This window comes from Kazachstania africana, chromosome 1 (genome assembly GCF_000304475.1).
Source record: "Kazachstania africana CBS 2517 chromosome 1, complete genome".
NCBI lineage: Eukaryota > Fungi > Ascomycota > Saccharomycetes > Saccharomycetales > Saccharomycetaceae > Kazachstania > Kazachstania africana.
In genome coordinates this window covers 270,932-283,397 of record NC_018940.1, presented here as the reverse complement: position 1 = coordinate 283,397, position 12,466 = coordinate 270,932, and the positions used below count along the sequence as shown (strand labels likewise).

The 12,466-nt window shown below is 37.4% G+C and overlaps 5 protein-coding genes across 5 annotated transcripts; 1 reads left to right on the top strand and 4 right to left on the bottom strand.

Moving 5' to 3' along the window:
• Positions 1-49: 49 nt before the first annotated feature.
• Positions 50-2,674, top strand: KHA1 (Kha1p; the record flags this gene model as incomplete). Its single annotated transcript, XM_003954667.1, has 1 exon — positions 50-2,674. The coding sequence occupies one exon, from the start codon at positions 50-52 to the stop codon at positions 2,672-2,674; it is 2,625 nt and encodes an 874-aa protein (XP_003954716.1).
• A 73-nt stretch (positions 2,675-2,747) lies between these two features.
• Positions 2,748-6,944, bottom strand: BCK1 (mitogen-activated protein kinase kinase kinase BCK1; the record flags this gene model as incomplete). Its single annotated transcript, XM_003954666.1, has 1 exon — positions 2,748-6,944. The coding sequence occupies one exon, from the start codon at positions 6,942-6,944 to the stop codon at positions 2,748-2,750; it is 4,197 nt and encodes a 1,398-aa protein (XP_003954715.1).
• A 267-nt stretch (positions 6,945-7,211) lies between these two features.
• Positions 7,212-7,724, bottom strand: MRPL49 (mitochondrial 54S ribosomal protein bL21m; the record flags this gene model as incomplete). Its single annotated transcript, XM_003954665.1, has 1 exon — positions 7,212-7,724. One exon carries the CDS (start codon positions 7,722-7,724, stop codon positions 7,212-7,214), a length of 513 nt encoding a protein of 170 aa, XP_003954714.1.
• Positions 7,725-8,071: 347 nt separating this feature from the next.
• On the bottom strand, positions 8,072-8,722 carry PHS1 (enoyl-CoA hydratase PHS1; the record flags this gene model as incomplete). The annotated part of the gene is made up of 1 exon (XM_003954664.1): positions 8,072-8,722. One exon carries the CDS (start codon positions 8,720-8,722, stop codon positions 8,072-8,074), a length of 651 nt encoding a protein of 216 aa, XP_003954713.1.
• Positions 8,723-9,138: 416 nt separating this feature from the next.
• On the bottom strand, positions 9,139-12,228 carry SAP185 (Sap185p; the record flags this gene model as incomplete). The annotated part of the gene is made up of 1 exon (XM_003954663.1): positions 9,139-12,228. The coding sequence occupies one exon, from the start codon at positions 12,226-12,228 to the stop codon at positions 9,139-9,141; it is 3,090 nt and encodes a 1,029-aa protein (XP_003954712.1).
• Positions 12,229-12,466: the final 238 nt, after the last annotated feature.

Genomic DNA, 12,466 nt, shown 5'->3' with positions numbered 1-12,466 from the left:
AGGAACCCAGGTCAGACATACTCGCTAGTGCATCTCAGATTAAATAATAATGGTCGCTAGTGTAGGAGGAGTTATATCAGGAGGCAATCCATTTGTTTATGATTCCTCGTCTCCACTTACTCTATTTTTATTTCAAGCATGTCTGATTTTAGCCGTGTGCAATCTAGTCCATATTCCGTTTTCAAAAATAAGACAGCCCAAAGTGATTTCAGAAGTAATAGGTGGTGTTATATTGGGTCCAACTGTATTCGGTCAAATCCCTGGTTATACTAAAACGGTGTTCCCGGCAGCGTCCATTCCCGGCTTGACCTTAACTGCTAATCTGGGAATAATCTTATTCATGTTCTTTCTGGGGTTGGAAGTTGATATTGCATTTATTAAAAATCATTTATTTACTGCATTATCTATCGGTATTTCCACGTTGGCTATTCCTTTTGGTTGTGGCTGTTTATTCGCAATTCCTCTGTATAACAACTATGCCAATCTAGGTGATAGCGGTACGAACGTCAAATTCACAGTATTCATGGTATTTATTGCTACTTCTCTATCAGTTACTGCATTCCCTGTTCTTTGTAGAATTCTAAATGAACTACGTTTGATAAAGGAAAGAGCTGGTATTATCGTTCTGGGTGCTGGGATAATTAATGATATCCTAGGTTGGATATTATTAGCATTAAGCGTTGTGTTATCAAGTTCTCAGTCAAGCCCAGTCAACACAGTCTACATACTCTTATGTGTTTTTGGTTGGTTCCTTGTATATTTCTACCCGTTAAAATATATCTTGAAATGGGCACTTATCAAGACACATGAGTTGGACAGAAGCAAACCTTCAACTTTAGCAACTATGTGTGTGCTATTCATTATGTTCATATCTGCATATTTCACGGACATCGTAGGTGTTCATCCTATCTTCGGTGCTTTTATAGCAGGTCTCGTTGTTCCAAGAGAAAATAACTATGTTATTAAGCTCACTGAAAGAATGGAAGATATACCAAATATAGTCCTAATACCAATTTACTTTGCGGTATCAGGTCTAAATGTCGATTTGACCTTACTCAATGAAGGCAAAGATTGGGGCTTTGTATTTGCAAGTATTGGTATTGCCATTTGCAGTAAAATTATTCCTGGGACGTTGGTTGCAAAAACGCATCGTTTGTTTTGGAGGGAATCACTTGTTGTTGGGGTTTTAATGTCCTGTAAAGGTATTGTTGAAATCGTTGTTTTAACTGTTGGGCTAGGCGCCGGGATTATTACTAAAAAAATTTACGGTATGTTTATTCTAATGGCCTTGGTCTCGACCATAGTTACTACACCTTTATCTCAGTTGGTTTATCCAACCAGCTATAGATCTAAACTACAAAAATTAATTGGCCAAGAAAATAGTGAAGATCTCGGTGATAAGAGTTCTGAGATTATTGAATCGATTCAAAATAGTCAGAACTCTTTAAACACTTTTAATTCACTAAAGTCATTTAGCATAACAGAAATTGTTAATATCATAAATACAACAGAAAATATTCCACCATCGCTGGAGCTGTTAAATAGTCTGCTTTATGGAAAATGTCAAAGCCATTCATTTGTCGAGCAAAGGACTTTGAGAAGTGAACCCAGTTTTTCAAATGCAAAGTCGTCATCTAATAAACTGAAAAAGCTCGCAAGAAAATGGTCTAATACCAGTGATGAATCAATTGGAGCATTGACTGTGATCGAAGAAGACGCAAATACATTGGATGTAACAATCCCCCTACGGGCCATTCACTTACGGTTGTTAACTGAAAGAACTACAGATCTACTTCAATCATCGTCGTTATCCAACACTGATCATCATTTCACGGCAAATTCAGATTCACTATTACAGATATATGATATATTTTCTCGTTTAGTGAATGTCCCCTTTAGAAGTGAAGTTATCTTTTCAACAATCAGAGATAAAGCTACCGATATGCTTTCATTTAAATTAAAGAATACCGACCTACTTCTGTTGCCTCTCAAGGGAGCATCTTATGAATATCATGGGCCTCTCATTTTGAGGGACGAAAAATACACCAGTTTTGATCATATTCACTCGCATTTACTTAGTCTCAACGAGTTACCTTCTAATTTCTTCTCATCTCTGACAAACCTAAAATCAAATCTAGCAATATTGATATCCAATACAAGTGACCGACAAACGGTTGACAGATACAAAAAGAAGGTTTTTAATTTATTACTACCGAATCCCAATTTAGCATCCTCTGATTTTTTGGCACTATATATTTTATTATTAATTGCTGCTAGGGATCAGAAAAATATGATATGCGGGACAGTTTTTGTAAATGAGAAGATAACGGATCTTGCTGACAGATTGCATCAAGTATTTCCAAATCAAGATCTTATTGGTAACTCAAAAATTAATATTCAGGCAGTTAGTTTAACAGGGTTAAATTCAGAGAAAGATATTGTTCACAGTTCCTTTATTGAAAGCATTCTCTCAAAACGTCTTTCAGATGAGGCAATTGAGAATTTAGAAGAAACCACTTTTATTGTGCCTGAACCGTCTTTCTCACCTTTTCAACCATTTTCAAAGGATGTCAAAGAGATTGTTTTGCAAGGATCAAATCAAAGATTCAACGTGCTTGTTGTTCATCACTACACAGATTCACATTTAAAGTCCGCAATTATGACAGATAACTAACCAAAAAAAAAATGCTGTCATTTCTATAATGCAATATATATACCTTGTAATACTTAAAATCTAATAAAGCTATTTAATCATTAACATCCTTTGAAGCTACTCTTAGTTTACTGGAATTTATCTTATCGTTTGATTTGATAAACTTACAAAGTTCAGTAGATTTGAAATTAAACGATGGGTATACTTTACTAAAAGCGTGTGAGAGTAGCTTATCTGCAGTCGGCCTAGATTCTGGATCAATTTCAAAGCAAGAATCCAGGAATTGCCTTCCATCCTGTGAAATTAATGGTAACGTATCCTCGGGGATTGGTGGAGCAGACTTCGATTTCCCTATTTTGAACATTGCTGCAACAACCTCGAGATTTGACCACGGCCGTTTACCGGCAAACATTTCTAATACCACGCAACCCAGTGACCATATATCGACTTTAGCGCTGTACCCTTGTTTCGTATCAACCATTTCGGGCGCCATCCAAAACACTGTACCTCTCATAGTCATATCAGAATTGGAATAAATATCGTTAGATTTTCTAGAAATACCGAAATCACTAATCTTACAGACACCATCTTGATCAAGTAACAGATTATCTGCCTTCATATCTCTATGTAGAATGCCACGAGAATGCAAATATGACAACCCTCTCAATACTTGAATGGTAAGATGCCTAATCATTGCCTCATCAAATCTTCCGTACATTCTTATCAATGATCCAACGGATCCCCCTGCGACGTACTCTAAAAATAAACTGTAAATGTTATCTTTATTTTCAAAACCCAGATATTGAACAATGTTGAGATGATCGAGGTCCTTCAAGGTGGACACTTCTGATCTTAGAGCCTCTACTGTACTAATTATATTTTCATCTTGGGAACTATATTTGGGAACCTCTACCTGCTTAACCGCCATCATTTCCCCTGTTGTGACATTTAAACATAGGTATACGGCGCCAAAAGAACCCTTCCCAATCATTTCACCCTTCATCCAGGCAAATTCTTTATATTCACCTCTAGAATTCTTCGATTTGTTGATGGCGACCAGTTGCTTTTCAGTCACTTCAACCATTCTAGTGCCCCACATCTTAGTGTTTTGACGTTTGAGTTTGATGGATTGCTTTCTTGCTTCGCTTGCCTCATGGGCAATTGTACGAATGGTTTTTGTTCTTCTAGGAAGCTTGAGGCGAGGACTTAGTACACTACCATTTTCAGGTTGCATTGCAGAGGGCTCTACTTCTAAGCCTGTTTCATTGATAGTAGTAGCGTTGAATGAAGCAATATTTTTTGATGGTGTTGGAGATGTTGGAGATGAAACGCCTTCTAGCACGGGCTTATCCAGATTTGCTCGAGGGAAAAATTTCTCTAGATTTTGATAAACTACTTCAGGTGAAGGCCGTAGTGTCATTTTGCGTTCTATATTATCAGCTGCATTTGATTCTAATGGTGCTGATATTACATCGCTTTGATTACCATCAGGCTTAAATGTTTCTTTGCTACCAGATCTTTGCTGTCCCTTTGGTTTCGTTGTTGACCATATTATATCATCAGAAGAATCACTGCTATAATCGTCATTATCTGGTAGGGCAGGTGCATCAGCAAAAGTAATGTCATTTTCTTCAAATACGTCTGCTGCAGAACTTGATGATACTATCCTCCTGGAACTCCCCCTTTTTAGCAAGGGAGAGGGTGAACTATAAATGGAATTCGTTACTGAAGCATTGGATGTTGATCTGTTAATTTTTTGTTTCATAATGAAGTTGGAAACAGGATTCAGACTGTCCTCCGATGTTCTTTTTCGTAATACCTCGTTAGCTCCTTTATATGGCTGTGGGACAAGTACTTGAGTTGAACCAGGAGTGTAAGAGCTCACTATACTATCTGTTGACTGGTTAGAATTTTTACTTGAAATAACCATTAAAGGAGGAAGCGGCTTAGTTAATTGTTTGCGGCTTACTTTTGTGTTCGACCTTCTCAATTTTGGTGCAGCACCCATCGACATGGAACGGTTCCTTTGAGGTGAGATAGTTATAGGCGCTTTTGGTGCCTCTCTTTTCGGTGCTAATTCGGGCTTTACGTATGGGGATTCACGTCGCTTGTTAAAATCGATCTCACTAGCCTCTTCTTTCCTAAATATTTGAAAAGAGCCCTGGGAAGGTTTTGGTGTGAGTGTTTTGTGGGCTTTATCTGGAAGTGATAGATTGAGAACAGGAAGAGGTTTATTTATAGCTTTTATATCATCTGGTACATGATCTTTGACATTCCAATAATTAAGTTCCTCGCCTTCATTGGTATCATATAAATAGCTAGGTGTTTGTGGATATCTACGTCCTACACCATGCTCGTCAAAAGAGGTTATATCCGATGATGATGTCACGATCGATACTTCGTCGGCCGCCATACTACTTGCTCTAGATCGGACCGAGTTTTTACTTCTTTTCGGCCTCAAAGAGGGATGTAGTTCGCTTATTGTAGTGCTTGCCCTCGTCCGTTGTGGTGCTGAGCTCAGATCTTTCACGAAAAATTTTAGTGTCGTTCCAGTGAACAGGTTGCCCACTAGTGTGTCAAGAAGATCGTCAGTCAATGGAGAACCAGGTGTTGAACGATAGTCGGTCATTTGGATTGAGATATTGTCGTGATTGATTCCTAATGAATTAGAAAAAAGATCTTTGCACTCTTTACTAGTTTTTATACTTTCGATTTTCACCGGAATATATGATTTATTGTCTTTTGTCACCAAAATGTAAAGCTCATTTTTTACCTGTCTACTGGGAAGGAATCTTTTTTCCAGGGCTGTTCTACTTATGGGAGATTCCATATTATCACTTATCGTATGTGTTACATTTTTCGGAAGCTTAATCTTTAGCACATCAGTTTTAGGTGAGCTGGCATTGTTCGTCGTTGTCGGAGTTAAAGTTCTGGTACTTGATGGCGACGATGATAGTGGAGGTGGTGCTATAGTTAGATTGGATTGTGGAGAGGAGAATTGGCTTCTTCTCCTTATTTTGCTCCATAAGGTCTCTCTATCCTCGTGTGTGAGTTGCTTAAATGGGGAAGACACGTCAGAATTGTTGCCTTTGGAGGACTTTGGTAAGCTTTCAGTAGAATGATTCTTAGATGTTTGAAATGCGCGTTTCTCTGGAGGTTCATCCATCGCAGCAATTGGTGATATTGCATTGCTATTGTGTGATGTTCCACGAATGGAATTTAGAAGAGATGATTCCGAAGAACTACTCTTCTGGTGCTTCTTGAACAGTTGAGGATAAGATGGTGATACGGGAGGAGTAATTGATTTAGTAGTAGCACTACTTGTTTCTACAATAGATGGAGGCCTGGATGGAATCTTGAGTTTGATGTTGGATGAAGGGCTTTTGTTTCCTGAGGAATTGGATAGCGATCCCCTGAGTGATATAAAACTTCTTCTATACAAAGAACTAGCGCTTTTTGCTTTTTGATGAGTTCTAATTTTGGCTTTTTCATCATTCTTGCTAATAGGTGTCTTAGTTGGTGTTAGTATAGACTCAGATGCCGATCTGGAACCTCCTACCTCTTCTTTGGACTTTTCTGTCTTGTATCTGGATTTAATTGATTCACTTGAGCTTCTTGATTCTTTTGTCCTATCCAAACTTTTTTGCCTTATATGGTTGTAATTAACACTTTTTGTCAAAGTTTGTTTCAAAAGATCTTGAAATCTTTCATATGATGCACTTTTAGATTCAGGAAGATACTTTTCATACAGGGCAAAGTTCTCACGAGCTAATAACTTCAGAAATCTATTGCCTTCTAATTGATATCGCCTGAAACAAGCTATCCATGTTTCCGGGAATTCATGAAATTTCAACCATGATGCAATTCTTTGAGCTGTCCATTCTTCAGGATCTGTTGAATCCCATGACAATATGAGTTTCTCGAACGACAAGCTATTGGTGCTGGTATCGCCAGATGACTTCCTTGAGCCACCTGCCGCAGGCTCGCTTACAGTGGACATGGTTGGCGTATTTACTTGAATGGGCGACTGTGTAGACTCCAGCGTATATACCGCTAAATCATCCAATATTGCACTTCTACTATTTCTTGTCCTGGTATCGGCTTCTGAAATGCTATGTTGAACGGAACTAGAAGATACATGTGAACCCCTTGAATCTGTGGATAACTGCTTCCGTGACCTACTAGATTGCTTGCTTGAACTAGCAGAGGACGCTAATCCAGAGCCGGTTTTTATGGATGAGCCGGACCCAGAACGGGAATGTGAATGTGTGATCTTTTTGAGGAAGGGCATATCCTGCTCTCTCTTCCTATTTTCTATACCTTTTGAGTCAAGAATTTTGTCGTGAAATGTCTAGGTTCCTTATGAGATTTGATCATTAAATCAACAGCCCATTATTATTTCAAATTACTCGATGTTTTATTTTTATTTTATTTTTTTTTTCGTAATATCGCAAAAATGATCATCGTACATTACACTGAATATTTTATTTATATATCAATTTTGAATACAAAATTTAATAGGAATGTTAAGGCTATTTACAAGTATTAGTTTCCACTATTAATGTACTTTCAATTCACTGATTCTAATTACAGTTAAATCTCCTTTGCTCTTGGCGTGACGGACTCTTCTATTTCTTCGTTTCGTCACTTCTCTTATATGAAATTTCCGTTTGGTTTTCTCCAACACAGTAGCAGTTAAGGTATATAATGAACGATCAATTGGGTATTCAACCATTTTGTAATTTCGCGAGCCAAGTGTTATCACATCAGTCAGGTGTAACGTGTCTCCTACGTCAGCTTGCTTCATTTTGAAAGGCAATATTACTTTATCGCCCTTTGTCACTACGTAAGGTCTGTTATGGATCCTGAAAATGGCATATAATTCATTGGACAGCTTTAAAGGTGTCGTATCTATCTTCTTTTGTTGGGATGCACTTGAGTCTGTACGTAATATTGAGGTTTCATTAGAAATGTGGCGAACGATACCGTTCCTTTTACAAAAATACTTGGCAAAAGGAGAGACGAGCAAAGTTTTTGGTCCTTTCAAAATACCTGGGTTCAGTAATATCATATATAGATCTTCAATTTGGCACAGTGATGATTATTGCCTTTGCAATGGGGATTCTTTCTTCAATAGTCCGTAACATATTATATCTTACTGAGCTAAAGATTCCTTTATATCCAATTCAATATCATGTGCAGGGTAACATGTGGAGCTACATGGAGAATATGATGTATATGTTTGGCGAAAGACAGTAGCAGCTAGATGAAAGTTTGGCAGGACGTTACTGCTTGTGAATGGTATTTAGTATGTAGCTCACGATAAAATTAGGTGACTGTTTTTAAAGAACGTCTAGATTCGAAGTTGCCGGACTATATTTCTGTATATATGAAAACACAATTTGAATATGTGCCTTTCTAATTGGTCTTCTTAGCTGGATTTTCTTTGAGAGACTTCATTACTTTTCTCCTTTGAGCAACCATGTGCATGAATAGCATTGGGAGTCCTGGGATGTAGGTCAACATGGAACCGACCAAAACGTACTTGTATAAAGGTCCGTAAACGCGCTCAGCAATTGGTAGTGCAGAGTAAATGATCGACAATTCACTAGCAACACCAGTTGGATATAGGACCCAGAACAAGTTATATCTTAATAGTAATAAAACTTTTGGTGGACCATCTTTTCTGCATAAAGTGAAGAAATAGAATAAGTATCTTACAACTTCAGTTGTGGACCAAGCTAGTAGTAGAGTGATATAAGAAATGGAATGAGCAGCTGGTGTCTCTGGTAATAGTTGGAAGATACCAATGACCACTAACAATCTTGAAAGAACTTGGGCAGCAGTCGTAACGATTGGAGATCTAACGATGCCAAATAGAGAGTTTATGATCTCAATTAAGGCACCACATTGCACAAAGGTGACGATGTTCTTTGTAACGTCAAAAAAGGCTGGTTGCCCCACCATCGGATAGGTTCTTACAACTTGATAAAATATAAATGCCCAGCCTACAGCAGAGATCAGATTATACAGAGCTAACCCTGTGCGAGTACATTTACTTTGGGCCATTCTGAATCACTTAAGCACTATACAAATCCTAATTACCCGATTCTGTTTTGGATATTGTAAGTTAACTTTGTCTCTTTGTTCTTTAATTTTCACTGTTACACTTCATGAAAAAAAAAGATGCATGTTCTGATCTCGCTATCAATTTCTTTAGACGTTTACGACACACACAGTTCAAGAAAATACCAAAACTTACATATAGTACACTAAATGTAGTTATTGTAGTATTCTAAAAAACACATGATTATATACTAGTATATCCTACATATGTCTTGTAATAATAACTGACGTGTATGCCATTGAAAGATGTATTAATACAACCAGAAAACAATAAATAATTCACAACCTCTTTCAGGAGCTTATTATGTTGGAATTCCAGATGCCTGCCACTGAACAAAGAAATGGGGTATCTAAAACCTCTAATGACTAGTTTGTTTGCCTTCACTACGACCCACTAATTGTTCATCATCATAGTCGTCGTCATCATCCCATGATAAGTTTTCTTTACTGGTAGTTCGGCATAATTTGTATTTAGGACTAACAGTGTTTCTTTCTTCATCTGATGAGTCATCATCACTATTATCGCTCATCTTATCTTCTTCTTCTTCTTCTTCTTCTTCTTCTTCTTCCACTTCCTCTTCTTCTTCTTCATCATCATCACCATCATCATCATCACCTTTATGTGATAAAATAGTTGCATATTCGTCACTTTTTGAGCCGGCGTAATGTGAAGTGGGATTTGATGAGTACACAAGATGTGCATATGGCGTTTCTTGATCGCCTGAATCCCCACCTCTATCATCATTTTCAAGGCTTTCTAGTGCAAATTGATGCTGAAATACTTTCACGTCGTGTAGGTCGCCAGAAGCGTTACCATTATTCCTTCGTACTGTGTTTAATAAAAAAGATTCTGGAGCTGAATCCCAGTCATCTTCGTCTTCATCAGAATCTATGGCCTTACCATTTTCACTGTGCCTCTTCGGCCTTCTGTCGCTATCTTTGAAACTTGAACTAGGTTGTGTAGAGATGTACGCACCAAAATTTTCATCGTTTTCTTCATCGCCATCATCATATTCGTTGTAAGCTTCGGATTCGGCGTTATTGTATTCAATGGTCGAGCTGTATAACATTGTTTTTGATCCATTGCTATCGATATATTCATAATATCCATCTATTTGTGAGTGACTATATCCATTGAAATCGTCACCTTCTTCCTTCTCTTGATTACCGACATCATACTTGCTGTGATTAACATCATCAGCTTCCTCTTCTTCTCCTTCCTCCTCAGCTTGAGAATTCTTGGCAAACATTTCCTCAAAACCGTAGTCAACATCATCATACTCATTTTCTTCTTCCTCTTCATCGCCATCGTTTATTGTTTCTCCCAGTACAAGATCGTATTTTTCTCTTGTTTCTGTTAAGGTGGTTTCCACATATTCTTTCCATTCATTTTCATTCAAGCGGTTGTGGATTGTCGACGTTGTGAACGAAATCTTCATTTCATCAATGTATGCGGCAAATTTAACAATTTCTTCAGAGATTAACGTCAAATGACCCATATAACCTAATCTTAAATTATTCTCTCGTTCTTCCTTCAAAGATTCTTTTTCTCCTTCAATGATCAACTTTGTTATTTCAGCTTCATCCAGTAAATTTTTCAGTAAAAACCGATTATAACCTGTTTTTAAAGGTCCATTGAATATCTGTTGCACAATATCAAATACGACATTATGTAAAAAGTTATTCCATACAAAATGGAAAAACATCTCGAGAATAGTAGTAATTATCTGAGTATTGAGAAGTGAGATCTTTAACAAATCACCAACAACAGGGTCATTGCATAAACTCCTTTCCATTTCGTCAGAGTCAGATATATCCTCATCTGCTCCAGTGAATTCCTCCCCTTCTATAAAGTTTCTGCCAGTCTCGGCAGGTGATCCGGCTTGACTTCCTTCCAACTGTAAAGAATTCAATTTATTAGTAACATCCTCACCTTCAGATGGCACCGGTATCTCGTTGAAAGATTCATTAGATAAAGCTGTTTCTTTTTCGCTAAGCAACCTCTGCCTAGCTGCATCTCGTTCAAGAATAATGGCCTCACCTCTTCTTTCATTAAGTAAGCTCATATTAGAGCAATGTAATAATTCAGCGACCAACTCACAGATTTTGAACCTTTCAAACCCCAGAGGTTCAACCCTGCCAAATGAAGTTTCTAAAATCGGCAGTGTAGTTTCAATGAGTATATTATTGAAATCGGCCATATGTTTGGCAAACAATCTTAGCATAAATCCTAAGTATATTGGGTCTCTATCGTTTGGTGGGTGTGTCTCTAAAGTTGTGTACATAACCTGTACGAAATCATAATCTGAGTTATTCTTTCTAATTAATTCAATGATAATTCCGACACCATTACTTAGAGAAGTACCACCATTTAGCATAATCATAACCACACGCTCCATTATTTCTGTAGATGCTAGTTGCCTTGTGAGTTCATTTGGGCCAATACCTGATGATACCTCATCTATGCAGTTACCACTTATTGCAATTAAAGCTTTTAAGAAATCAGCAGATGCGCATTGTAATGATGCGTCATTCTCTGGAGATAAAAGGTCGATCAATTTTGGAATTAAGGCTTGAGATTTAAGCTCTTGTATTATTCCGTTCGGAGAATCAGGTTTATCAGTAGAAATAACTTTCAATAGAAAATCAATTAGCGGTGGATCATCTATGTGAGCAATAAATTTATCAACTAAATCATCCTGTGATACAATAAATTTTATCATGCCGTTCATGTCCATATCTAAAAGTCGCTCGTTAATTTTCATGAAATATGTTGATATGTCGATTGCAATTACACCCATGTTGTTCGTCACTGACCAAAGTTTCTCCAGTAACTCAGGGCTATCAATTATAGCTGATGAAATGGACCATATGTCAGCGGACAAAACTTCAGCAGCCATTTGAGCTCTTCTTACCTCAATCTGATCCTCAGTTTCAGTAAGTGGGTCAGCATCCAAATCTGAGGACCTGATATCGGAATCGGAACCTTCCCTCATAGTATCTACATGCTGGTCATCCGTTATCATTTCTTCATCTTCTTCATCACTGTCATCCGCATTTTCACCTTCGTGAGTAGTAGTATGGTCGACGATTACATAATCGATCAGTCTTGACAGAACTGTGGGATATTTCAAATACATTAAAAGCTTAAAATTAGAGCACATAAGTTCTGTGTATAGCTCTTCATCATCCAACAACTCACTTAGGACATTTAGATTTGGAACGTAATCCTTGAATCCTTCTTCGTCTTCAGGCAATTGCACGTCAGGTCTATCTTCATCGTCACGCTCCATGTCAGAATCGCTTGAACTATGTTCCGTTTCACCATAAATGATTTCACCCGTTATTCCTTCCTTGTCTTCATTCTTTATGAAAGCTCTATTGAGGATCCTTGAGAATTGCGATTCTGATGAGTAATCTCGTCCAAATTTCCAAAACGATCCAGACATACTATTTTTTGTAATAGCACCAATCAATAAAAAACTGTCCTATTTAAAGTGTTATCCAAAATAACTTCACAAAGTAACTTTGACTTTTTTTAATATTATGAAGGCCACCTTACTAAATATATCTAGTGATATTCCAATACAAATACGATCAGGTAGCTAAAATCAACCCGTGAGAGGAAAATATAAATACTAAGGATTAGTATAAATGTCTAAAATGTTATATTATTACCTCTTTAAA